This window comes from Sylvia atricapilla, chromosome 7 (assembly GCF_009819655.1).
Source record: "Sylvia atricapilla isolate bSylAtr1 chromosome 7, bSylAtr1.pri, whole genome shotgun sequence".
Taxonomy (NCBI): domain Eukaryota; kingdom Metazoa; phylum Chordata; class Aves; order Passeriformes; family Sylviidae; genus Sylvia; species Sylvia atricapilla.
Genome location: NC_089146.1, coordinates 4,303,580 through 4,331,289, shown reverse-complemented (window position 1 = coordinate 4,331,289; position 27,710 = coordinate 4,303,580). Strand labels below are relative to the sequence as shown.

The 27,710-nt window shown below is 43.8% G+C and overlaps 2 protein-coding genes across 2 annotated transcripts in view; one reads left to right on the top strand and one right to left on the bottom strand.

Annotated features, from left to right (window-relative positions):
• Positions 1–5,959, bottom strand: part of ATIC (5-aminoimidazole-4-carboxamide ribonucleotide formyltransferase/IMP cyclohydrolase) — a 141,952-nt gene extending 135,993 nt beyond the window's left edge. The window contains exon 1 of the mRNA XM_066322437.1: positions 5,951–5,959. The gene's annotated coding sequence lies outside the window, so the exon portion shown is untranslated. The remainder of the gene's footprint in view (positions 1–5,950) is intronic.
• The window catches only part of BARD1 (BRCA1 associated RING domain 1), a 40,693-nt gene continuing 15,121 nt past the window's right edge, over positions 2,139–27,710 (top strand). The window contains exons 1-6 of the mRNA XM_066322438.1: positions 2,139–2,303; positions 2,408–2,464; positions 6,622–6,761; positions 13,234–14,225; positions 21,469–21,549; positions 22,239–22,411. Coding sequence (XP_066178535.1) covers positions 2,149–2,303; positions 2,408–2,464; positions 6,622–6,761; positions 13,234–14,225; positions 21,469–21,549; positions 22,239–22,411 — 1,598 coding nt within the window. The 5' untranslated portion in view covers positions 2,139–2,148. The remainder of the gene's footprint in view (positions 2,304–2,407; positions 2,465–6,621; positions 6,762–13,233; positions 14,226–21,468; positions 21,550–22,238; positions 22,412–27,710) is intronic.

The window sequence follows — 27,710 nt, the reverse complement described above, 5'->3', positions numbered from 1 at the left end:
TGCTGAGAGATTTCAGAATTCCGCGTCCTGTGTGGAGCTCGCTTCCCTGCACCTCTGGCTCATATTAATAAAAAAAGATAGAGATGTAGCCTTCCCTAAATAAAAATTATACATGTAATTCATATTTTAGACCATCCCTGGTGTTCAGCAGCCACAGAGGGAACAAGGTACAGAAGCAGAGGAGTGTGACACTTGAAACCGGCGAAACTCCCTCTTGGAAGACATTAATAACTTATTAAGAAATACTTTCAGCCCTGATTTAACACCCATTTAAGTAGAACTCCTTCTGTCTAGATAAGGTAAGGCTGGGACACCCCTCTGATGGCTGTTTTCTACGACTGTCACAAAGCAAATTTTGCAGCTCCACGCCGCCATGTCCTTTTATGATGAAGTTCCCTCAAAGAATAACTCGCTCGCTTTAATCATGTTTTCTCCGAGATTTATGACTTGATGCTTATTCACTGGCGGAGCTTCTCCACGTGAAATGTCAGTAAGCCTGTTATAAATTGCTCCTGGCATTCCTGCTCTATCTTTTACTTGGCCAGGAGTATTTCTACCTGAGAGTGATAAATTCCTGCTATAACTGCTTTATGTGCTCCAGTAATTATGCTGTAGAGGGATGGTGAGGGCTGTGTCTCTGTGCAGGTACTGCCTAAAAAAAACCATCAACCCGCAAAAGTGGGAGATTGGGCTGTGGCCTGGGGTGCTGCAGGACGCACAGGCTGAGGGAAAAACCACCCTGGAAACCCGAAATGACGGTGAACTGGTGAGGGATCTCTGCCAGACGCAGCTGAGGAATGGAGAGAAGAGAGAGAAGAAAATGAAATGTTTAAAGTGGAAAGGCACTGGCATGGGGCAGGTGCTGGGTGCCAGGCATGAGGGGTGGGTGCCCTCAGCACCACAGCGCTGTGCCCACCCACCTGTGTCAGGCCCCCTTGGAGCAGGGGATATTTATGTGTTAGACCTGTTATAGATACACAAACACTGGTAATTCCTACCCAGGAGCATCAGGTTTGGGTATGTGATCAATCTGGATGCTGTTGTGCTATCTGGGTGGGCTGAGCCAACAACATGAGGTTCAGAAAGGCCCAGTGAGTTCTGCACTTTGGCCACAATAACCCCCTGCAGCTCCAGCCTGGAGCAGAGGGGCTGGAAAGCTGGGAAAGGGGGTGCCAGTGGCAGAACATGAGCCCAGCAAGGCAACAAGGCTAATGGCACCAGTGTAGCAGGAACAGCGTGCCCACAGGACCAGGGAAGTGGCTTTTCCCCAACGCTGGACACTGGTGAGGCCACACCGCAAACGTTGTGTCTTCTTCTGGGCACTTCAGGACAAGACGGATGCTGAGGGGCTGCAGCAGGTTAAAAGAAGGGCACCAGAGCTGGAGAAAAGGAGGTTCTGAGGGGATCTTGGCACAGCTCCCTGCCAGGAGGGGCACTGAGGGGCTCTGCTCCCGGGGACAAGGGATGGAACAAGAGGAAATGGCTTCGAGCTGCTCCAACACCTATCGTCATTTGCCCCGAAAGATCGGAAGTTCAGACGCTCTGGGCCCTGCAGTAAACTTAGAGGCTTGTGCAGACCCTTTTCTCTTATTACCGTAAGATTCAGAACTGCCCGGGTCCTGTAACAAACTTGCCCAGTTTGATATTCGTAGAGGACAAAAACCCCTTTTTTCCCTAAAGAACTGCCAAGCCATTCTTTCAGACCTAGCCGTTCCTGAAGACATTAACAACCTATCTTCCCTATAATTACTGAACACCGAGTCGCAGGTGAAGACGTTAGCACCCATTTTTCCCGCCTCACCCCAGCTGGCCCCTGTTCCTCTGGGATTTCCATCCCGAACTCCGCCCGGCCCGCCATTCCCCCGGCCCCGCCATTGCCCCGGGCCGCCCCTCACGGCCGGCCCCGCCCATTCCCCTGGCCCCGCCCCTCACGGCCGGCCCCGCCCATTCCCCTGGCCCCGCCCCTCACGGCCGGCCCCGCCCATTCCCCTGGCCCCGCCCCTCACGGCCGGCCCCGCCCCGCTCCCGGAGCGCGGGAAACGGCGCGGGCGGGCAGCGCGCGCGGCCCCCCGCGCCTGCGCAGTGGCGTCGGGCGGGGGATTCGGAGCGGCGGCGGGAAGCGCTGAGGGGAGCGCCGTGAGGGAAGCGATGAGGGAGGCGCTGCGCGGGCGTTCGGGCAACCAGCCGGCCCCGGCCAGTCCCCTCCGTCCCGCCACCCCCTCCATGGCGCCGCCTGGGCACCCCTGGTCCCACACCCGCGCCGCGCTGGGGCGGCTGGAGAAGGCGCTGAGCTGCTCCCGCTGGTAATGGACGTTCCCCCTTCCCCTCCCCCCCGTTTCCCTCCACGGCCCCTGTCGTGTGGCCGCGCGTGTTAAAAGTGCCGCGTTTCTCCTTGCTCTGCCCACAGCGCTGGCGTCTTGCGGGAGCCCGTGTCCCTGGGGCAGTGCGAGCACGTCTTCTGCCTGTAAGTACTAAGTAGCGGGGCTCGACGCCGTGCTGTGGGGAAAGGACAGCGAGGAGGGCACGGCTGGTGCCTTCGGGGGGCTGAGGGGGAGAGGACAGCGGGAGCTGCTGTTCCCCCGTGGGTCCCATGCAGGAGGGCTGGCTTAGGCTTCAGGATGCTGGCCAGGTGTGAAGGGAACGCGCAGTCTGATGGAGGGAAGTGTCCGCTTGTAGTGGGGTAGAATTCGAAAGCAGCTTCCTGTTCTCATCATCCTTAGCTCCTTTCTCCTCACATAAAGAAAAAAGAGCAGCTTGGGAAGGTGTTTCCTGTTTGCAAGGGGGTTTTCCTCTGCCCCAGAGTGCTGGCTGGTGCTTGTAGCTGGTTTGGCCTTCTACCAAGACTTGGCTCCTTCAGATCCGCCCCTGTGGCTGTTCCTGTTTTCACACGCATCCAAACACGTTGGCATGGCCTGCCTTACCTCTGCTTAGGGCTGGTCAGATAATCTAAGTGCTTTAAAAACCTGACTGAAATTAGAAACACTTTGCCAGCAAGACACTTCTTAGGTGGTGGTGGTCACGTCACTATCTTAGGACAGCTCACTGCATTATCAGTACAGGCAGAGACTGAAATGTTTGTGTCCCAGAACCACCTTTTGGCCGCCGTGTGTGTGTGTGTGTGTGTGTCACTGCCCCTCACGGCACACACAGCCAAACACCGGGAGTGCAAAGCTCTGCTGTGTATCTTAAAGAGTTTTTCCGCACGGCACAGGTGTCAGCAGTCTGATACAATCCCACCTTTGTTAGGTGAAGAAGAAGAATACTGTCTCACCTCTGCTTGTAAGCCAGCACAGATTATCAGCTTTGCTTCCTGTTGATCTATAGTAGTCACTATGTCAGTGAAACCCGAGGAAACTCTCTCCCCCTCATGGATGTGTATCCACTCCCTACCTTCAGCTGCACTTTTCTAACAGGAGTTTACAGTGTTGGAGGCCTGAAAGGTAAAATACCAGTGGAATATTTACTGGCTTTTCAAGGAGTAATTGATTATGGGACAGATGCCCTCAGCATCTCTTCCCCCAGTATGCAGGTACTAAAAGATGCACAGATGATTTGTTTCTCTCCAGACTTTCCTTTCCAGCTGTGGCCGTTAATTGCTGTAGAAGATTCTTGAACAGGGACCTTTTCACGCTGAAAGAGAGCAGGTTTATATTGGATATTGGGAAGAAATTATTCCCTGTGAGGGTGGCCAGGCTCTGGCACAGGTTGTCCAGAGAAGCTTTGGTTGTGCCATCCCTGGAAGTGTCCAAGGCCAGGACGGGGCTTGGAGCAACCTGGGGTAGTGGAAGGTGTCCCTGCCCATGGGAGTTGGAATGAGATTGGCTTTAATGTCCCTCCCAACCAGAACCGTTCTATGATTCTGCTGTTTGAAGGAATTCCTTAAATTATATTTATTTCATTTATAAAACCTGTCTACAGATTATTTTGTAAAACAACCCCCAGAAACGTGTAAAAGTTTTTTATAAATAGGAACACGTGGCTTAATAGGTGTAATTGTTTAGCTGTTGGGCATCCAAGGCCTTGTGGTTTTATTTTGGATGACCCTCGTGTATTCTAGGTCATAGATGTAAATCACCCACTGTTCCTTGAAGTTTTGTGGGGTTTTAAAAGAAGAATTTTCCAAACATTAAGAGGACAGTGCAATTTGTATTGATGAGGTTGGAAAGAATTGCTAACACGAGTCTTAAGCACCCATTAGCAGCTATTTCTTGCTCCAGAAAAAGGAGTTCATTTGCTGTTATCTGAGTTATTGTTGTGCCTGATCTTTTCTCTCTTGTATGCCTGACCTTTTAGCAATTTCATCTGTCCTTTGATGACTGAGTCTTGGGCAGGGGCTATTTTTTAAAATAAACCTGAGGAAATTCAGATTAATTTCTTTGGAAGCAAATGAGGTATTTTGAATTATATCTGCAGTTACCATGAGCTATTCTCCAAACTGAATTACATAAAATCGCAACTTATTTGCCACACCTTTATAATCTCTCCAGCAAGTCCAGCTTGCTGCTATTTCAATTACAACTCAGTTGTTCACCTGCATGTTGGTCATCGGTGTTTAACTGGTGTGTGACAAATCTCCAGTACCTTTCTTTGTCACTCTGGCGTCGAAATGAGTTACATTCTGTTGTATCTGGAACTTTTAAAGGAACATTCTCAACTCTGGCTGTGGCTCTGTTGAATGTAGGTTCTGTCAAGCTCAAGTGCCGTGGGCTGATTCTGGCCCACTGCTGCAGACAGACATTTATTAGCACACCTGGGGGAGGATCGGGGCTTGTGGCTGCAGCTGGCTTCTGAAATACGGAGTGAAGGATGTCAAACTAATGGCCTCACTGCTCAGGTCACACATAAAACAGCCGGTTCTCCCTCACCGTGGTTGTGTTGTGGGCAGGGATATTTATCAAGATCAGTTTCTGCGCTGTTGTTGGGGTGGCTGTGCTCGGTTACCTGCAGTCATTACCACTTAATAACAGAACCCCAACAGCTGCATGTAATAAGGTGAAGTCGTGGTACAAAATTCATTCTGCATTTCCTTTGCAGCGCCTTTTACAGGGGTGGGAAGCCTGAGGCCAGCTTCCCCAGAGAAGGGAGACCTGGTTGGCCCTTCCCTTTGCTCCAGGTGATTTGTCAAATACCATCCAGGATATTGGAGCCAAGAGCTGTGCTTCAGTCTGCCAAACGCAGCAGTGCCTCAGCCACAAGGAAGCACAAACCACACAATTAGCAGCAATTTTTACATGAGTAGTGGTCAGGTAACTGAGGCTGTTGGAATTGGTTCAGTCTTGGCTGTGTGGAATTATAACCTGTATTTAATAGGATAGACAGGAGATGAGATGTAGCAATGTTGTAGTTCAGGCAAATCATAAGGTCTTCTCACTGGCCTGATCAAAAGAATAAAAGATTTTAGGCTGATTTGGGGAGAGTAGTGTTATTGGGTAAATCTGTTTCCCCACCTATCCCAGCATGGTCATCTGACATCAATGCTGTGAAAAACAGCAGCGATGAAGTACTCTGAGCACCTAGAGATCTTCATGGGACTTCCTACAGAGAAATGTTCACACAGGTGAAGCTTCTTCACAGCATCAAGCAAATTTTAACTAGGAAAAGGCAGAAATCATCGTTTGCTATGGGTTGGCTTTCTGGCACTTGTTTAAAAATGGAGGGCTGCAGAATAGCAGACGGGAAAGAACGTGTAGTTTTAACTGTTAAGCCTAATTGTTACCTAGAGTCAAACAGCAGTGGAGCTTTTGAAAATTTGGGACAGCTTGTGAGGCACTGTGTTTTTCATGGCTGTCCTGACCAGGCTCTGGAAGTGGGTTGTTTAGTTACATTCAGCTTGTCACTTGCCACCATAAATGTGTCCTGTCCTGCGTTTGTGACCGGCTCCTGTGGGCCTTGCAAAGGTGGTTTGTCAGTGCTGAAAGAAGAGATTCTCGTGGGCTGTGAAACAGTCGATGGTGGGTGCAGGAGGTAATGATTTATTAAAAAATATGGATATTGATCTAATACCGCTATCCAACTCTGACGGATAAAGACTCTCTAACAGTTTGAAGTTAGAAACTGTGTGTTCATCACGACGCCAGGCAGCGGGTGGGATAGCTCCCAAATACACACGCACAACTCACAGATGATCACAGGGTCTTTTTATGGACAGGAGTATTGAACACCCAAACCATGTATGCATATTCATAACTCTGGTCCATCCCATTCCCTGCTCTGTATGGTAATTAGGCAAAAAGCAATTAAGCATGTGTAGCTTGTTCTTTGAAATGGGTTTGGTGGTCCTTCTTATGGGGTGGGGTCTCAAAATGATGAAGTGAGATGGGTCTTCCTCGCTTTGACTTTTTAACCTTTTAGTGTTGGTGACACCTGGATTTTGTTTTCTTTAGACTATTTGATTTATGATCACATTGTATTCTTGGAGTCTATGGATTAAGTTGACAGGCCTCCTGATTTATCAGTTCCTTCAATCCGGCTTCTATTAACGAAGAGAAATTTACTTCAACATTGTCTAGCTGGCAGAGGGAAGTCTACCTCGGCAATGTTTACTTTAACTGAAGTCGTTAATTCTTCCGAATGCGTGTCTCGGTAGGTGCCCTGGCTGATGGGTGTTCCTTTGCCCCCCAGGTCCTGCGTGGGTGACTGTGTCGGCGCCGCGTGCCCCGTGTGCCGTGTGCCCGCCTGGGTGCAGGACGCGCAGATCAACCGGCAGCTGGACAACATGATCCAGCTCTGCAGCCAGCTGCGGCAGCTCCTGGGCGCCTCAGGTGAGACTCGGCCTGTGGCTGCACGGCCCAGGCCATCATCCTCACAGGGAATGAGCAGTGCAGCCCTGCTTAAAATTCCGAGAGGCTGTTCCAAATCATGTTTGGAAAATTTGATTTGAAGAGAGCTGTCTGTGTGGATTGCTCGTTCTTTGAATCTGTTTTACTGAGAAATCCGCCTGAGTGGGTTAGTCCATAATTCATCAGGATCCGTCTTCCAAAATGAGATGAGAGTGGGAGAGACTGCTGAGTCTGGTGGCACAAAGCAGGGGCACAGGTTGTCATATCTTGTGGGAGCCCCAGTGTGTAATGTTCTGCATTGTATTGGGGGGGCCTGTTACAGAATTAATGCATTATCTACTCCTGTCTCTGGGTTTCTGTGCACTGAGTCGTGCCTGCTCTCCTGGTAATTTTCAGTTCAGGGTTTTTGCACGTGGGGAAAATTATCTGTGTTCCTTGCCTAAAAAGGGGAAGGAAGCAAGTCTTAACTCATTTATTTTCTGGTCCCTAACAGTCAGCTATTCTGCTGCAGTGAAGTTTTGTCATTGCTGACTCTCCTAGAAGATTGCAGAGAACGTACTCTGGGAAAATTCATCTCTATCAAATTTTAGGTTGTTCGTCAAAGTAGGAAAAAGTGTAGTGACATAAGTGTAGGTGATTGTGTGTTTCTTCTGCAAGCTCAGAGAGGAGCATTTATGTAATACCAAGTTTTAGAAAACATTCATTTAGTTGTCAGGTACAGAATAGGTAATTCTTCCTTTGTTTTTACTTCCTAATATGTTTGTCTAAGTTAAAGATTCTTTTTCTGTGTCTAATCCCATCAGCACCCTCATTCATTTATGGAATAACTCTTTGCTGACACCAAAATGGATTTTAACTGATGGGGCTGGAAGCCTGCGTCCAAGTGTAAAGGAATACATTTTATATAGTTATAAAATCCTATGGTGATTAAACCTTCTGGAGCATAGAAAACAGATGATGGCTTAAATAGGATTTCAGGGAAACATTTTAAGTGATGAAAGCTCTTAAAAGCACTCTGGGAAGAGAATCATTCCGAGAGGAGTTATTTGTGATGCCATAAATAAAGCATTTAAAATACAACATGGTAGCGTTATCAATACTATTTAGATGTTTTGGAGAACTCTAAGAGATGGATATTAACTCTTAAAAATTGGTCTGATGCTTAACTGAACTAAAAATTGAATAGTACATTTAATCCCACAGTTCTTCTAAAATAAAGTCTGCATGGTGTGGCTAGGCCACAGAACTAAATGAGGTTCTTTTTATCATCCCTTGTTCTGACTTAAAAGCAGACGCACAGTAGAAGTTTACCAGGGTGTTTTATATGAAATGATTTGAGAGATGCCTTTGTGTCACTTGTAATCTTTGCAGTGTGCTAAGGATTAGCACAGTGGCCTTTTGGATGTGTGATTCTGAGGTTAGGAGGAAATCCTCCTGAGCTGGTGATGGTTCACTGTCAGGAGTGGCTTGAATTCATAGATAAATGAGCACACCTCTAAGAACAACCAGTTGTGTGTTGGGGGTCTCAGGCAAATCCCTCACCTCCCATAGATGTATGGATGCATTAAGTTCTGCCTTGAACTTAATGTATCCAAAGTGAAATATGTTTGAGTCTGGAGAATCGTGGGTTCTCTTCTCTTGTTAAGGACTTGCTTTCATGTTCTTACAGCACTGTACTTGTGTCAACAATATTTTCTTCTCTTTTGTGTTAGAAGGTCAGAAATTGTACTTTATGTTCCACTGAAGGAAATAGAGCAAAAAAATCAATCTTTCAGTGCAGGAAAGGAAGAGAAGCAGTTGGGAAAAATAATATTTCAATATATTTGTTTTGTGTCCCTTTTGCATATTTGCCTTGTTTTGAGACAGTTGTGGCTTCTCTTAAATCTTGTTGGAGATCCTTGTTGACACTGAAATTTTTAAGTGCATCCCACTAGTAATGATTTTAGTCTCTGACAGAGTTAGTGCATGCAGTAAGCTGTGTGGTTTTCTTTAAAAAAACCCCATGGAACTGCTGTGACTGAAAAGGATAGGGTTAAGCTCACACTGAATATTTCAACTACAAAAATCCCTTTACCCTGAGGTTCCACAGTAGACATGAGAGGGATCTCACTTTGTATTCCATCGGGATAAAAATAGCTTCTGCCAAACAGCATGTGCATTGTAAGAAGCAGCAGCAAATATTTCAGGAAAGACTGCACAAAGCAGCTAATGCTTGCCTTTTAAATTAGAGGGAAACGCAGCAAATGACACTCCTGGGGTGACTGAAGATGAATTGACAAACAACCAACCTGAAACTGGCTGGAAAATGCAAATTATTGGTGGAAAACTCAAACCTTAGGTAGGAAATGCTGAATTGACTTGTTAGAGGTTTTCCATGGCTAGGTGGGAAGTGCCTGACCTTTTGGCTGCCCTGTGCTGTACATTCCCCAGGGGGAAAGGGAAGCTGGCCAGCAGGCACCACAGGTAGGATGTCTGCAGACTCTTCAGCATCCAAAACATCCTGGGAACTGACACTGGTGGGATGATGGGCTCGCAGGTGGGTAATTCCTGAGGACTTGCTGAGTCATGGGCACAGTGTGCATAGATTTCTTGAATTTACAGTGATGATTTTGAAAGAGAAGTTCTAAACACTTAAGCTTTTCTGTGTAATGTTCTTTGAAAAGAAGAGATTGTTGTAAATTTTCAGAACCATCGCCAACAGGTCATAGTTGATTTTACCTTATTCTTTGTAGCAGTCTGCTTCACTCTTACACATCAAACAGATCAAACAGCCTTCCTCCCCTCTTCTCATGCACATCTACACCTTGCAGGTGTTGGTCAAAGCTTCCTAAGCTCATGCTTATCACAGCCAGCAAGATCAACTTTCAATCAACCTTTACAGTATTGTGACTTTATGTCACATTTACTGGATGTGGAGCTCCTGTGGTAACAGGTGACATTGCATTTCATGGGTGCTGTGGCATTTTTCATAATATCTAAAGATGGGGCTTTGAATAGCTGGACCTTCTCCCTTTCCCCCTCGGTGTTGAATACTTAACTTGCAAAATAATCATTCTTCACTGAAGGCACTAATGTTGCACAGATGGTAGCAAAGCTCTTCCCTTTGATTTTTAATAAGGGACTAGTTTGTCAAAGAGATTTCTCAACTTCTGTTCTGAAACCCGTAATAGAGAATAATTTGAGAGGCACACAATGTGCATCATTATATTCCTTTGATGCAGATTAATGATAGCTAAACCACATTTTCTAATTGCTCCTTTTTTTTCCCCCTGCACTAGCCTGCTATTGCACTAGAGCAGAACTTGGAGACGGAGCTCTAGTTGCAAGGCATTGACTATCTCCTGGTATTTTTGTGTACCCTCAACCCTTTTAACACTTAAGAAATCAAACTCTATTAACTGTCAGCATTGAGAAAGTTGGGCTTATTATGTGCAAATAACTATAATTTAGAAATAATTCAGTTACTACGTTGTATATCTGAATGTTACATTTAATAGGTAATGGAGACTAAATTTACTGCATTTATTATAGGCTGATTCTAATAGGATGTGTTATTGTGGATGCTCTTTATGCTATTGCAGATGCTTCAAATCTAGGATTCGTAAGGCACGCTCTACTGATTTACCTTGTCTAAATGCCTCTCTGAAAATTTTTGGGAGGACACTTACTTATTAAAAAGATAATTAAATCAAAACCATAATAGTAATTTTTTTTCAATCCTGTTGAGATCCAAGCTCTGGCTTCAAACTCAGAGACAGCAGAGAATTCATTGGGATTGATTTTATCGTGGGCAATTTTCTCTGAAGGTACTTTAACTGAATGAACTTAGCCACCAGATAATACCCTCTTTATATAAATTAACATTTGCTTATTAAATCATAAGACTTCCTTTCAGCCTCTTGGCACTGGATCTCCCCTCTTTCTTTCTCTCTCTCACAGCTCTGGGTCCATCAAAAGATTGGATTTTCAGGGAAGGTAGACTGGCCATTTGTCCAAGTTGCTGTACACTTTGGAAATGGAGAAAGGGATAGGAAAGGGATAAGGAAAACCAGAAAATGCAGTTTCCTCCCCTGGGTGTGCAGGGCTGGCCTCTGGATGGGATGGGTCTCTTTGCCAGGATTGTGGGCATCTTCTAATCATGTCCCACGAGTGCCTCTCTGTTCTAGAACATACTCTATTACACCTCAAATCATTGCAGGTGAGGAAAAGCACTCCTGGGAATGTATTTATTTGGTGTGTTATAATTTCTGCAGGTTTTTAATAACCTGACTGGTAAGTCCCTGCTGAGCAACCAGTAATGAACAGATCAGTTCAGGAAGGCTCGTGGTGGATTATTTCACAGCCTTTCCAGCTGCCAGAAGTGGTACATGCAGTGTAAATGCTTCATTGTGCTCTGCTGCTTCAGATCATACTTCTGAAGGACAGTGCCTTTGATTGAATTTGTCACTTGGACTTGAAAGTCTTGCTGTGCTGTACACATCAAAAAGAATTCTGGCCATCAGAAAATTGTTGCACAAATTACTTCTGCAAGCCGATTTTATTCCTTCTCTTTACTTGGGGATGACTGATAGTTTTAGCAAGGTAAATATTTTACAAGGAGATCTGCTAGTTTGTGTAAACACTGAAGGCAAGATGAGTAAATAGTAACTTGTGTTTTATATTTTGCATCTGTTTGCAATCAAGCTCTTCCTTTTTTTTAGATGTTATTGTTTAGAACGAGATTGGATATGATTTCAAAGCCAGCTAGTTCTGAGATTTCAGTCTCAATTTCAGCGCTTTGTTTCTTGCTTGCACCAAGCCCAGCCTTAGAGGAAAACCAAATAGCTGCAGTTCTGTACTTGATGATTATCTTTAGATGCCTAAATGATTGATTAACTAGCCTCAAGCTGTATTCTTAATGACACTTTTGGTCTGATGGCTTACATATTCCTCTAGCTAAATCTAATATGTAACAGCATTTAATTCGAGGGGTAAGTAGGGTAATTGAAATCAGGATTAAGGAAACATTTAACTTTGCAATATTGCTTTAAAAGAGAACTGTGAATGTCTGTTTTAGTGTTGAATTACTAGCTGCACAGTTCTCTTTTTAAGTGGAGTTTCAAATGCACTTTTTTGTGACTAAGGGATTGGAACCGGTGTGTTCGCTGCTAGGAGTTTATCCCAGCTTGCTGTGAAAAACGGGCTGTACTTACTAACACCAGAAATAAAAGAGAAGGTATGGAGATCATAAATTAGCCATGGAAAGTTAATGCACTGAAGTGAAAGTGATAGATTGTTGCAGTGAGTGTCTGTCACTTTTAATAATTGAGGCTTTGTATAGTTTATTTTAGGAGTGCTAAGAACTCTCCCCGCCCTTATAATCTTGGTTTTAGTGCTGCTTCCAAAAAAACCCAACCAAACAAAACAAAATTCGTATTGGTTTTGTGTTTGATTGCTATAAATCACCAGGACTTCTGTGAGTGGTAGTCCCTGAGGTTTGAGGCAACAGGAAGAATGAGTTGTGCATTTAGTTCGGAAGACTTGTCCAAATACCCTAAAAGAACACCAGTTCAGAATGAAGGAATTGGTAAAAAAATCTGCTATAGCTCTTTCGTGTCAAAAAACCTGTCCAATTCAATCAGTGTCTAACTTTGAGGTCACTTTATACTCCTTAATTTATTCTTAAGCCATTGAGGACAGTATTTATGTCCTCAGTCCTTGTTCTCTGCTGTTATTTCATGTGCTGGGAGTACAGGATATTCCTCCGTCACCCTGGTCATTGATTGGTAATGTGCTGTACAATGTGATTTATAAAATTGCTCCACTGCATATTTTTAAAGAAGTGCTTGAGATCATCAAAATGCTTAGCTCCCTTGAAATTATTTACTACCCAGGGGTAAAGGATCAAATGACAGGACGCAATTGCTTACAGATTTTCTATATATTCCTCTGGTTCATCTGCTGTATCTGCGGAATCAGTAAAAATGTCTCAGGAATGTTCGACATTTTTATAAGGATGTTGGTTTTGCTTGCTTACAGCTATTTTTCCTTTTCATCTTCAGATGAACTGTAATATCTCTTCAGAAAACTGTTTCTGTGCTCTTTTGTGTATGCACATGCCTCTTTGTGAAACCTATTTCCCAGGAAAACTCAGGGAGAAAACTAAGTTCTGTCCTTTTCTGACCTGAGAGTCAGTGCTCTTCTGTGCATTTGCTGTGCTGTGAACCCAGACTGCTGAAGGAATTTCTCTGCCAGGATGCTCACTTGTCTGATGGATCTCTGAGCTCCAGGGTGGCATGTGGCCTTGCCAGGGCTTTTAAAGTCACTACATGAGCCTTCTCAGAAGGAATTAAAGCACCCATAGATTTCATTTAGTAACACTTAATCAGTTTTCCAGTTGTTGTTGTGTCTTTTTTGCTTTGTGAGGTTCTGAAGAGTTTCCATGATTATTTTTACTCTCTCCTCATGCACTTAGATCCAGCAGAGGATACATCCACCCCGCCTGACTTGGGAAGGAAGAGCAAGAAGGAGCAGATAAAAATGTGGTTCAGCCCAAGGAGCAGGAAGATTCGATGTGTGGTGAACAGGAGTCCGGCTGAGACAAAAAGCCATGACCTTGGTCAGGACACATCTTCAGTTTATGATTTCTTTCCTTCCCCTCCTCACCCTCAGGAGAAACCCTCCAAGCCAACAAAAAGACCAACCCAGAGACAGATTAAGAAGATGAAGAAGAAACATCTAGCAGACATTAACAAAGAGTGGAGCTTAGAGAAACCTGAGCAGAAAAGAGCCGAGGAGAAGACTCCCAAGGAAAAGTGTGTGACCATCTGCAGTCAACCCGTGGTGCTGTGCACTCCGGAACCAGAGAGTCCTGAAGAAAGACCTCAGCAGGAGCCTGTAAAGGAAGCTGACTCCAGCAATAATACAGAAGATGCGGAAGTTCTACCACAGGCAGAATCCTCAGAGAAGAGAGAGAACAGTGAGGTTGTGTGCTCTGCACAAGATAGCAAGGGAAAGAATTGTGCTGCAGAGACATTGCTGTCAATAGCAAATGAAGTTGCTCCTTTGAAACGTGGAAGAGAGCAATCCAGACTTCAGGAGTCTACCCCTCAGTCTAAAAGAGCAAGGAGAAGTGAGAGGGGCATTCCTGGAAAGCCAGGCAGGCAGGCTGAGGAGGAGTCACTGCAGGGCTCCCCCATCTGCCCAGCCACTGAACAGACACCAGTTCGGATTTCTCCCTCTGCATCCAAACTCCCTGACACTGGCATGAAGACAAGAAGATCTGCAGCCCTTCAAGCCATAAACAGTCCTTCACTTTCAGAATCTCCCTCTACCCCATCCACTTCTAAGACTTGCAGTCAAATAGCAACACCACTCAGTCCTGCTCTGTTGAAATCCCCTGGTGGCAACACAATTGCCAGAAGAAATTACAAGGGAGAGACTTTGCTCCATGTTGCTTCCATCAAGGTAGGACCATCATCTTCTAGTTCAGCTTTAAGCAGAGGTTTAAAAAGATGTTTTAAAAATATTCTGGAAACCAGTTACTTCAGAACAACCTGCTTTGGGGAGGGAAATCTCATGTTGTGATCTTTTTCTTCTAGGTTTATTGGGAAGTTTCCAACCTGGTTCTCTGATTTCATAAAGAAATGACTGTTGGAATGATCAAAGCTGATTGTACTTGGAAACTCAAAGCATTGCAGTGTCAGTTATACCTGTGAGTTCTAGGAAGTGATAAGCATTTAAATGTCTTGGCCTTGTGTGCCAGAAAGCTGTCTCTGATTTGTCATAAGGAGTTTAGGAAGTATTTCAGATCTCACTGGGTGACCTTGATCAGTTCAGTCTGAGCTGGTAACTCAGCCAGGACAAGATCTGAGTTATGTGCATAAAGCTAACTCTGTGAAACATTAGTTAACTATTGTGTAAGCATTGAAATCCAAGTGTTGGCTGAAGGGGAATGAGGTGCTGCACCCTGTGATTCCCATGCTGAGCCCTATGCCCTGGAGGGAAGGGACCAGGGTTGGGGTGTTCCCAGTTTTGTGCTGTCCTTGTCCATTTCTTTGTAAAAGCTGGTTAAAACATGTCCCACTCACCAGATGCACTTGTGGCAGCTCCCTTCTGAGAGCTCCTCTCAAAGAGTTTGTAGTCTGGCTTTTAAATACACTTTGTGCTGAATTATAAAATATGAATGTTGTGTGCATAATAAACTGCATATATTGGAAGAATTGATTCCTCTATAAGCACCTGACATTTATCCAGCACTTCTGTCTGGTGGGACAGAGGCTGTTCTTGATAAATAACTGTCCTCTTTCACAGGCATTCAAATAAGCCACTCCTGCTGCACGAGACCTTTTAAAATGGAAGTGTCAGCTGAGCTGAGTCGAGTTCAAATCTCATATTTGATGTCATTAATATGGAATATAGGGGGAGAAAATGAAACGTTGTCCTCACAGGACTCAAGAGCTTTGAAGGAGAGATCTCTTGCTGCCTCTTGTCTTAAGTCCCTCTTTATTAAAACACTGTTTACAAATTACCCTTCTGTTATTTTCTGGGAATTTGTAATGAAAACAGTCGTGACTGACTGGTTCTGAAAAAAAATGGATCTGCCTTGACAACTTTTCACACAGGTTTGGTTTCCAGCAATACGATGCCTGATGCTGCTCTGGAATGCAGGTATTTCACCTAAGAAAACAGCGTCCCTGAAGGTTGTTGAGGCTCAGAGTATTGGCACATTGCTGATATGCCAATAAGGTGGTTTTTCACGGCAAAGCATTTTGAAGATAAATGAGGAAAAAACTAAACAGTTCACGCTGTAGACAAAAAGGATAAACATGTTTTGATTGTTGAAGTTTAGTGGTGTTGCTGGCACTCCTTACTGGCGTTGGTACAGCCAAAAAAAAAGCTGATTTCCAGCTGGAGTGTGGGCAGTGGGATGGGCTTTTTCAGTCCTGTGAGTTCCTTTTGGTGTTGTCTTTTGATGTTTATAATTATTGAGCTGAAGTGGGAAATGGCTTCTGTTCCTCATTAGTTCTGCTGTGGTTTTTATCCCCCAGCTCCATATCCATTGAGGTGCTCATTAGCAAGGGCTTGTGTAGCTGGGTAGGGCTTCAGGGTGATCCCAGAGTTGGCTTTGAAAAGGAACTAAAACAACACCAGGAAAGTGATCCCTTGGTTATGGTTATGATCTTTTAACTTGCGGGAACCCTGTATGAACTGATAAAAGTATTTTGTCAGACTGGTCTTGAAAATACCAGGCTTTATCCTCTTTGTAGTATTCTCAGTGTGGGGTTTAGATTTGTTGGTTTGGGTTTGGTTTGGATTTTTTTTCCCTTCAAATTAATTATATATATATATATATATATATTTTTTTTTTTTTTTTTTGTGAAATCAGCATTTCTCTTCCAGTTTTGTTTTATGGGCAATTTTTTTTCCTTGCTGTTTTCACAGCCAGTAATGTTTTTCCATGTGTGGCAAGGGAAACAGACTTGTAGCTGCCACCCTCCCCTCAAGTAAAATGAAGTCTTAATTCTCTTTATTAATTCTGAAAACAAATCTGTGTTATTTTCACTAGCTGTTAGGGTCTAATACCCAGAATTTAATTAAAGCTAATTGAATTCTCCCTTTTTTCTTATTTAAAAGAGATCATAAACAACATTAGCAGGCTTGAAAAGTAAATGTTGTGCTGTTTCCAATGATTCTGGGGGATTTGTCCCCACTTACTATTACTACTACTAGTTATTATTTCACTGAAATCAAAATGGTTCTCAAGAAAGGTTCTAGTGTGGATGAGCTTAATGCTGAGTTAAACTAATAAATGAAAATAAATGTGATTGTTCCTGTAGCAAACAGCTACAGTCACGTTTATCTTCATAGTCACTGAAGGTGAAAATCCCAATTAGTTAAAATACAAAATGTGACCTATTCAACTCCAAGTATTCCAAACTAGTGGGAAATTGCCCCATCAACAGCCCTTCCACCCACGTGGGAATTTTGTTACAGTAAGAGAACAAATTTGTTCCCAGGACCAGCTTTTCCATGGCAATTAAATCACAGCACAGCACCACTTAACAGAGTTATGCAGAGTCCTAAATCTGCTGGGGAAGAGAAGAGCCCCCCAGTTCCTTGGCACTGCATTTCACCTCTGGGGGCTGCCTGTGCTTCTCCTGCTTTGCTAAGGGAGGTGGTGGGGCAGAGCACGAGGGAATTTTGCCACTCTGGATTCCAGGGAGAGGGTCAGTGAACTGCAACACAAGAGAGGAGCAGAGGAGCTCGGCAGCAGCCACACTGTCACAGGGAGTGGGTGGGAAATAGCTGAGAGAAGGCTCGTGAGGCTGCAAGTTGGAAGGAAATAAGGAGTTGTCCCTGCTCTGAGGAGAGAAGAACTTGCCCCTGTGCAGAGCGTCTGCTAAGTTTGAATAAACAGATGGTGTATTTGGGCCAGTTTTGGTTACCTCCTGGTCCAGGAACGCTTTAGTTTTGACAGCTCATGACAGCTTTCCCTCCTTGCACTCCCAGGAGGGCTCACCGAGCCTTCACCCATGGCCAGCCTGCTGTGCTGGACTCTTCATGGTCATTACCATTTACACAGTGAGAGAATTCCTTTGGAGCCTGTGACAGTGTTCCGTGTATTGCTTTGTTACCAGTAAAGGACACATCGGGAAGGAGAGCAGAGAAGATGTTGTGGTTTTGTCAGCATGTGATGGCAAATGTCAGCATGGCTTTAAAATCTTGTTTTCAGGTGTCTGACCTAGTCAGCTGTGCACTTGTTGCTTTAGGTATGTATCTGTGTGTGTCATGGCTGAGAGATGTGTCACACAACATCTCCCCTCCTGGAGGACAGAGGTCAAGGCAAATATGAAATAGTGCAGTGGTTTCAAATGCAGGACTTACATGGAAACTGGCCATGAGTCAAAGCAATCCATCTTCTCAAGTGCTGATGTGTAAGCCTGGAAACAAATCACCATTTCTTTTTCAATAATGCATGGTTGTTACTTGTCTTGTTTCTGAGGCTGGGTAACTCCTTGCATGCATTAAAGGTCAAGCATAGCTTCTTGTAAGTTTGCTATTAGGGAACAATCTGCTGTGTAGGGAAGTCATTTGGAGGATTTTGAGGTGAGAAACTTGCAGGATGCTGGAAAGACTTCACAATTCCCATAAGCTCTTTAATTCGTATTTGTCCTCCTTGACAGTTTATGAATTGTAAATAATCTACTTCCCCCACAGCTTAAACAAGCAGATGGCATTGTGCTTGAAAGGGTGGGGTTTTTTTGGTTCATTGGTTTGACCTAAAAATTGAAGTTGCTTGGTTAAATTTGTAAGTAAAGGAAGAACTATTTGGTTGAAGGGTACAGGTTTTTAGCTTCATCTTCATGTACTGGCCTAATTCTTTGGATCTCTCTCTTTAACTGCTAGAGTGTGTTTCCTGCTAGAGTATGTTTTAATTTATTTAGCAATTTGACTTTTCGGTGAAAAATACCTTGATTAATGGAATTTGTAAAGGGCAGAATGGAAAAAAAACCCTCTATAAAATAGGACTGAAGGGACACTTGCACTTCCTAACCATATGTATTAAATTCAGGACTTGAGGGAAAGGAAAAAAGAGCTCCAACCACCTTGTGTAAGCCAAGTAGAGATGGTTTTCTGGGCTTATGCCAACCGTGGCTGCAGGAACTAAATTCTCCTTGGGAGGAGGAGTTGCTCAAGCCGTGTAAATGCTCTTTTCTGTCTGATCTACTGCGGGCTCCAGCTCTGCCAACAGATGGCCCCAGTGCTTTTCCTGCTTCCCTGGTTTCCCCAGCTCCCGGGAGCTGCTGTGCCCGGGAAGAGCAAACCCGTGGCTTTGCTGCCCTGTCACTACAGCTGAGCTTTGTGATGGGCATGAAATGTCCTGAGCTTTGTTTGTTCCGAGTGGATAATTCTGCATTCGGCAGCAGCTCCCGCCTCTTCAGGAGCTGGATGTATAATCCTTCATTGATAATTAGATTTCAAAAGAAACACTTGCCTGTGAATTCTCAGTGGTAGGAGCATTTTTCTACCTGGTGCTTGCCTTGTTCTCCCTTTCTGAAGGAGAAGTGTCTCCACTTAACGTTTCCCCTCTCTTGCTGCAGACTGCTAAGAGGGTCTCTCCTCACTATGGCTTCTTATGGAGACTGGTGATTTTCCTGCTGCATCAAACATACCCGAGGATCTAAATGTACAAAATTAATTTTGGCATTAGTCAAAGCACATCTTCATGCAGCATGTTGGAATTAGTCATTCTGTACTAACAGGTGTCGTTTCTTGTGCAGGGAAGACACGGCATTGGTATATTTGTGTTCTGGGATTTCCACCTACATGGTCCTTACTTTTTCTTGTTTAGGGTTTCGCAAAGCAGTTATTACCTTATAAATGTTAGTAATTCCATCAACTTTGATAGGAGTGGCTAGTGTAAAAAAAAAACAACACACCACTTGTTTTTTTACTCTTGGATCACAGTTATTTGGCTTGACTTGTCATCAGAGCCTGTTATCAGCCTCTGGAAGATCCAGGCAAATGTGAGAGGCATCTCTGGTTGGATTTGATGATCTTATAGGTCTCTTCCAACCAAAAAATGATTCTGTGATTGTGGTCTTGCTTGCAGGAGAGACTTGATAACATGTCTGTTAATGATCTGCCACTTGAAACTTAGTCTTCTGCTTTATTTTAGCTAAATGTTCACGTTATGGTGACTGACTGAAGGGCCTCTGAGGCCACAAAAGGCACATTCTCCTGGCTCTGTTTTGTTAACATCTCTCTTGTAATCCTGATTGGCAGTGCCCATCCAGTCGCTGCTCAGCTCATGACAGCTTTCCCTCCTTGCTGTCACTCTCAGTGCTTGGTGCTGGTTGTGGGGAGCAGGTTGCATTTACAGATGACACGATGACAATATTTATCCTCTGTAAGCAGCAAAACACCAATTTTCTGATTTTGACGTGGGCCTGGATTTAAGTCAGGGGACGTTGTCAGTCCGCAGCAGCGACGTTTCCTGTGATGAAGCCACAGCGATGTTCTACAAATCAATGCTCACATAACTGATCTGAAAAGCTGTGATACTATCTGATGCCCACACAAATTATTAGCTGTGCTTCCTGCTTCAAAGCAGTACTCCTGAAATGTCAAACCCTTTGCAGTACATGTTTGCAAACTGAACTTTAAATGATAAGCTCAGCTCTCGCTCATTATGGATAATTGTGTGTTCTCTCTATCGGGAAGGATCTTAATGCTGTCTTGGCTGCCTCTGCATAACTTCTCAGGTTTTGATGTGTGTCTTTTACCTTGCAACCATGAGGAATACGCTGCTGCTAGAATCCTTTAATTGCTTTGAAAGGTAACATTTTGCTGGGACATCCAGACTGTGAATATAATGCATGAAATTTATCTTGAATGTGTTAATTTGCTTGATGGTTATAAAGCCAGTGAGTCTCAGCATAATTTTGGTGAATTTTGAGTTTGCAGTTGTTGGATTTGCTTTTTGCAGAGCAGTCTGTCTTGATATTTTTTCTAACTTGAGTAGAGTGAAGATTAAAGCGGTTTTGTTTTTTCAAAGAGTTTCTTGGTAACAAAATCGGATTAAGTTTGTTTTATTGTATTTAAAGCTTAATATAATGTTCTCTCACCTTTTCTAAGACATGCTGTGAGTAGCACCTAGAAATTCCTTGACTTTCCACTACTTAAAGAGAATTAAACTTGATGCATATCATGGATTAAATCTCTCTCCTTCAGATCTTTTTTTATATTGTATATTTGGCCTTGGCAAGAGCTGCATACCAGTTTGCATATTAATAATCTCTTCATTTGGGATCACTGTACCCTGGTCCAGGCAAAGTGTCAGCAGTGGTCTTGAAACACTTCTATTTTGCCTAAAATAATAATTGAGGCCTGCACTGCAGAGATCTCCTTGCCTCAGCTTCCAGGTGCCTTCTCCTTATCTATTTATAGCTGCACCTGGATATGCTCCAATCTTATTACCAACTTTGCTTTTCAGGGTGTCAAAACCTCGGATTCGCAAATTCTGCCCTTTTGCTTCCTTTGCCTCGTCTCTATTCAGCCTCTTTTCCGTAACCTCTGCATCAGTTTCCACCCTTTCCACGCTTCCTTGCTTACAGTGGAAGCTGAATACAGCATTTGTCCAGAAAGTGATTTAGAACTATTTTGGTAGATAACTGTCAGAGAAAGGGTCAGTGAGATTCAACTCAATAAAGTAGTAATTGCAGTGTTAGAGAAAACCCTCTTCCTTTTGTGGAAAACCAATTTCTAGAAGCTTGTCAGGCTTATTAATTTGTTTCACCTATGTGTTCAGCCATTTATTTAGATTAGCTTGAAAAAAATCCAGTCTGAAGGAGGAGGAAATTCTCAATAAACATTCCTGACTTTAATCCTCGCAGTCTGACTGTAGTGGACAGATTGCAGTTAGCACAACCTTTTCCATTTATTTTGAATTAACTCTGTTACGTACGTAGTTTTTATCCAGAAATGTGTATTTGTGAAAATGTATGGATGGTTCTGAATGAACAGCAGTGATTAACTGTGCTCTCTAGATCAGCTGGGCTTTTGTTATCCCGACTGTATCCACATGGAAGGCTTATATCATTACATTTTTATTGCAGCTAAATTTATAATTGGGCATCTCTCAAATCTGTGTTGTCGCTGTGTATTTTCTTCTTTTTCACAACTGTTTGTGTTTTTTCCTCCGTAGGGTGACTTGGCAGCTGTGGAGCAGCTGCTGAAGAACGGGGCAGATCCCAATGTCAAAGATAACGCAGGCTGGACACCACTGGTGAGTGTTGAAGGCTTCTTTCTCTCATGTGTCTTTGAATTTTGGACATTCCTCTCTGAAATTTTAGTTCCCTTCACATACATTTAGGTGACAGAGAATTATGCAAAGTGAAGAAGTGATGATAAACAAGGTTAAAAGAATTCCTCAGCAGCCACTGACCTGCCCAGGTGTCATTCTCCTTTGCTGAGGATGTAAGGCAGACCACAAAATCAGCCCGTGACTCTGCAAACGCAGAAAATACAGCTAGGATAACTCAGAAATGATCAATTCCAAACAATGTTTGTGTTTAATGGGTTCCTAATGTCCTCAGTGGCTTGGAAATATATCAAGCAGTGGAGTGAAAAAATTAGTCGATTGAATTACAGAAAATAAACAAAAGGTTCTTTTCAGTCGTGACTTCCTCCTCCTCCGCAGAATATTCCTGATAGCCTGTAACGTGGAGGGGTTTGTTCCCTGTAGTCTTTGTTCAGTTCTTCTTGGGGCTTTTTGTGAGTGCTGTCTTCCAGGTTGGTCCCTATCAGGAATGTGATGCAGTACCCTTGTATCAAGTACCCTTGTATGGCCCTTCCCTGGCCATCCGCCAAAGAGAATGAGAGGAGTCTTCCTGTCCCCTGGGTTTTGTGGTCGGTCCCCTGGGTTTTGTAGTCCCCTGGGTTTGTGACCCGAGTGTCCCCGTGGCTCTCCCCCAGCACGAGGCGTGTCACCACGGGCACAGGGCGGTGGTGGAGCTGCTGCTGCGGCACGGGGCGCTGGTGAACACGGCAGGATACCAGAACGACTCCCCCCTGCACGACGCCGCCCGCGGCGGGCACGTGGCCGTGGTGGAGCTGCTGCTGCTGCACAGAGCCTGCCGGGACGCCGTGTGAGTACTGCTGGGATCGCTTCCAAAAAACGTCCAGTGTCCCCTTTGTAAAAAACACCGCCCTCGTGGTGAGCTGAGCTTCCTCTGTGGAGTTCATAACTAGTCCAGAGTAAAGGCTGGAATTTCCAGAAAATTTGGAAACAGTGGTCACTCCTGACCTAGAAGTAAGTCCAGGTGTACAAAATCTTGGGTGATGTAAAGAATCAAAAAATATAAACCAAGCAAATATAAACCAAGCCCGGGATGAGTTTTCTAACCCTATCACCTAAAACTTTCCACGTAAACGCATTCAGAACCCAACTGAAGTAAAAAAAATACTTATAAATACAAAGTCCAGAGCAGATTTAAACAGTGTTAAGAAAAAAAAAGTCCAGGAAGCTTCTTTTGCTCAGCTAGCTACACTAACTAAAAGGAGCACGCCACAACATCCAGAGTGGATGTTGAGTGAATATGAAGCAGAGCTAGTGATGAATGTGGTTTCTATGAAGTGAGGGGGTGGGTGTTACATGTGTTCTCTGCTGTGCTTACATCCTCCTTTTCCAGGTGGGTGTTTCCTTTCCTTTTGGCTTTGTCCTGAGCTTTCCTGAGGATGCCTGAGTCAGAGATAGCTGTAGAGAGACTGCACTAGGAACGTAACAACATATGCTCACCCTAATCTTACACTTTCTTGTTGGCATCTTGTTATAGCTGCTGTCAGCTCTAAGATGCTGAGCTCGATGATTTTTGAACTGCTACAGCTGTTTTTTGTCTCTTTACTTTTACTGCACTACTTCATAGCAGAAGGCATTTTGCTCCAGTCTCCTCTGTTTTCACAAATTACATAGACACAGGCTGAGGTTTGGGAATTTTCATTTTTGCCTTTCTGGATCAAAGCACTAAACCTTGGTATACACCTTTTAATTTAAAAAAAAAAAAAAAAAAAAAAAAAAAAAAAAAAAGCTAAGTAGTATTTTCAGTTGACTCTTCTATACAGTTAAGTCTCCTGAAGATTTTGGCATTTGTGTATAGGAGGTGCTAAAGCATCTTTCAGTCTGTGAATGACCCTGCAGCCTGTTAGTATTCCAGGCTGTATAAATGTAATTTTAGGTGTTTGTAGGTGGTGTTGTGCCAGGGTCTGTGTGTGTAAATTTGAGTCCAGTGTGAGTTGTCAACAGGGATGTGTGTGTATAGAAACACATCAGGATGAAGTCTAGCATGATACAAGTTTCCTTGGCAGCCACATGAAGAAGCATAAGCAAGTTCAGCTTAATCACTTCAGCTCCCAATATTCACACTCCTGAAGCTTACAGAATTAAGGTGCTTTGTAGGAAAGCATAGGGTTTTCATGAAGTCCTAATCTTGAATATATTAGAGTTTAAAAAAACAACAAGACAAAGCCAAAACAAAGCGAAGAGCTCTCGAGACTTCAGCATGGAAAAGTAAAACAAGGATCAGTTGTTCATGTTCACTTTGTTCTTGAGCAGCAGGGACCAGTGCACCTGGAAAAGCTGACAGCTTCAGCCACTTGAATATAAGGAACTGGTTGTGTCACACTTAGCACACTTTTACCAGCACAGCCAGCAGCTTTGCTGTGAGCTTGTGGCAGGGTTTCAGCTCTGGTGGCTTTGCAGGCTCCAAATGCCAGCAGTGGGCTCTGCGGGGCTCCTGTTGGCCTTGGTCTCTGCTGTATCTGCTCACACAAACAGAGGTCAAGCTGAACCTCTTTCAGCTCATTCTACATGAGCAAACACGACTCTGTTGAAACAGAAGCTTTTTCATCAGGGAAGGGGAGATTTATATAAACCTTAAGCCCTGCTTTAACTTTTCACTGAATGTAGATAATGTTCAGTTCAAATCTCTGAGAGCAAATTTAGCTGCCATTAATCTTTGTGTGATTTGTCTGGGTGCTGTGGCACAAATTCAGTCCTGTCCATCCCTCCTGGAATGACTGAGGCTTCCAGAACTTCTATAGGCTCTCTATCTCTGGCATATAAAAGGTTCAGTTTTTGTTTTTTTGTTTTTGTTTTTTTTCCTAGTGGATGCAGGTATCCTTATAATGGAGTCACATCTACAGGAAGCTTGTTTTTCTTCAGTGACTTCTTTTTCTTAGACCCCTGAAACTCATTTTCAGTTTTAAAAACAGGCAAGGAGAACAGGCTGATCACTTAAATGGTACAATTATAGTTCATTTCATTATGGCTAGTTATAATTGGTCTTTGTGCTTAATGCTCACCTTCACATTATTATTTGAGGTTCTTGACAGTAGAAATCGAAGCAGTGATGAGTAGAACTTGCATCTCCAAGGCTTATTTTCTTGAGGGGTGCCTTAACTTGAGAGGTGTGCAGTGTGTGAGCTAAGGCTGTACCAAACCAATTTTGTCAAATGGATAAATTGGTCTAATTTTAGTTCACTATTTTTTCCCCTCTCTGGTGTATAAAACCCTTTCTAGTCCTTTTGTGGACTTTTCAGGTTCACAAGGAATTAACTTGCAGCCAAGGAGAAGGGCCCTCCTTAATATGGTGGGATAAAGTGATTCTTCTTTATCTCACAGGAGCGGGGAGGAAAGTTTGATGAGTTCACTGTGGCTGCTTAAGTGTTTTACTTTAGCTAAGCTAAGTGAAATGTGAACATGACAAATGCATTCAAATGTTACTTGGGACACCATGAAATATATAGCACGAAACCTCACAGAAGTGACTGATGTCTTGCTGCTGTCTTAACAGTACAATTAACTCAATTTTGTGTCTTAATGTCCCTTGTGTGTTGAAGAGTTAAAAGCTACTGGAATAAAACCAGAGCTTGCATTGAACAGCCTGCTTCGAGCAGTAGTCCTGAAATTCAGCACGATACTCAGTTGTGCCAGGTGAGGTTTATTTTAAAGGTGTGCAGTGATGACTGACAGCAGGTCCAAGGCAGGTGAGCTCCACTGGTCTGTGCAGGGATGGAGGATCTGCTTCCAGGGAGACTCCAGCTGCTTCCTGAGAGACCTTAGTGGCTGAGACACAGCCCTCTCCAAAGAGCTGAGACTTTGCCATTTCAGATTTAGATATCAGATATTCACAAACCCAGCAACTGGGCACATTCCAGGTGCCTTGCAGGCTGTGTTTTTCTCCTTTCATGTTAACTTGTAGTGCATTAAGGAATAGCTGTACATAACAGGAGCCAGCCACATATCTTTTGGACCAAGCAGGAACAGATGAGGGCCTCCTCTTTTGCCAGAAATTAATCCTAGGATTTCCTTATTCTTTGGCAAAATTTCTTTTTGGAAATCTGTGAGATTTAATAGTCATGGCACTTCAGTTATCCACAACTTCATTGAAGTTTTCACTGACTGGGAGAGATACAAACTACGAATGAAAAATATTATATGGACCAGTGGACCTATTAATTGTCCTCCTGGTCCTGTTAATTTTTTTTTACGTTAATCCCCTACACATAACTAATTTTTATGGCTTTTTTCAACCTGCTTGAATTCCGTCCTTTTTCTTTGCTTCACAGCAAGCCAAGGGATTTGAAAAATTAGATCTGTGCATTTGCAATTTCACAGTACTTCCTAAATGCTTTCACTCAAATGGGCTGTCTTTCCAGTTCTTCATGCACAATAAGCTTAGCATCAGTAAAAACTGTCCTCTTGCTCTATTATTTTAGGTGTAATAGTTGTGAGTCTGACTCTGAACTAACCTGTGGGAATGCTTAAGGGTAGACCATGGTCCTGAATTATGAATGGCACAGGGACAAAGTTTATAACCTGCAGTCATTCCAGGAGGCATTAGACCCAAGACACTGATGGCATTTTGTGTCCTTATTCTGAGTGAAGACAGTGCAGGTCTTTGCTGCCGAAGTGCAAGACAGCATGTTGAACATCCTGCTGACAGCAGGTTAATTAAAATCCTGCCTCTGTTTGGATATTTCAGATGGTCTTTCTGGCCACACAGATTGGGTTTTCTTCCCTCTGTCAAGCTCAGGAAAGGTTTCTACTTAGCACATTGTGAAAATGCAGGTGTTGCCTGGAGAGCCCCGAGCCAGTCAGATTTCCATGTGAGAGTGAGTGGGTAGTGCACTGAGACCTGGCTGCAGGATTTCCATTAACTGCTGGACTCTTTGGTGGGGCTGGGGCAAAACCTGGTTTGTGGAGCAGCTGAAAAGTCCTGATTACAAAGAATCACAGAGCAGCATTTCATGGGAAGCCATACTCAGAAGATCTGGTTGAGTTGCTCTTCACCGGGCTCCTCTTTGTCCTCAGCACAGCCAGCCTACTCTTGGAGGGGGTTTGTTCTGGCTCCAACAGCCCCCTACTGACTATCCAGTACCTTGATGACTGCCTAATAGGAGGCTGCTTGCACCCAAGGGTACATCTGACTCTGGAATGTTCCAAAAACACCTCCCAGAAAGCCCACTTGGATTCTGGTAGAAAGAAGGATGCCTTGGGGGTCCTTGTATTCCGGCTTAAACACCCCACTGGTTTCTCTCTAGCAGAAACAGTTGTGTCTTCCTGCTGGGTGTGGAGCTCATCATGTGGCCTGGGCCTGTTCCCAACAAACCCAGATTTGTAGGAGGGGCACACAGAGTTATTGGTGTTTCTGAAAGCACTGTTTGTGTCTTAGGGTGATGTAATGTGCATGTCTAATTTGGTTTTGGATACTGGATTAAAATTCATCTTTTACTCTGAGCAAGGTGGATGATTTCCTTTGTTCAGCTGGGTTGGATAAAGATGAATGGGAGCACCATTTCCCTAAAGCTTCTGTTTCCTGTTCCTCTGCCTTACGAAAAAAGGACAAATACCGTTTTCATTTTTCTCTTTGAAAAGCAAATTGCAACACTATCCTACTTGAAAATCTGTAGTTAGCATGTGTTCCTTGTATTGCTTTTTATTATGTAAACCCTCCTGTTTCAGCTACATTTTCTCACTCTCCTTAAGCTCAATAATCTGCTCAGTTGCAAACATTTTAAACTCTTAAACCATCTCTTGTGCTGGTGTTCCTTTTTCAGCTCCAAAGTTGGTCACAATTTTACTATGCCACCTTAGCGTGTAATAAAGAGCCCTTCATTCTTCAATGCTGCATAATGATGGGGCAGCATAACACAATACTTTAGTAAGAAGCAACTGAAGCAAGCTTAAAACTGTAGGAAAAAAAATGTAAGTGAATACAGAAGGAGGAGCTGGAGCTCGTATTCATGCAGTTTAATTGGCAAAAAAATGTTCTGTATTTAACTGGGATGGTCTATGTATTTTTCTATGGTAAACACTCATGAGTTTTTTCCAACAGTCAAGAACCTTACTGTGCCTTTGGAGGGAAAAGCATTCCCAAATCCCTACTA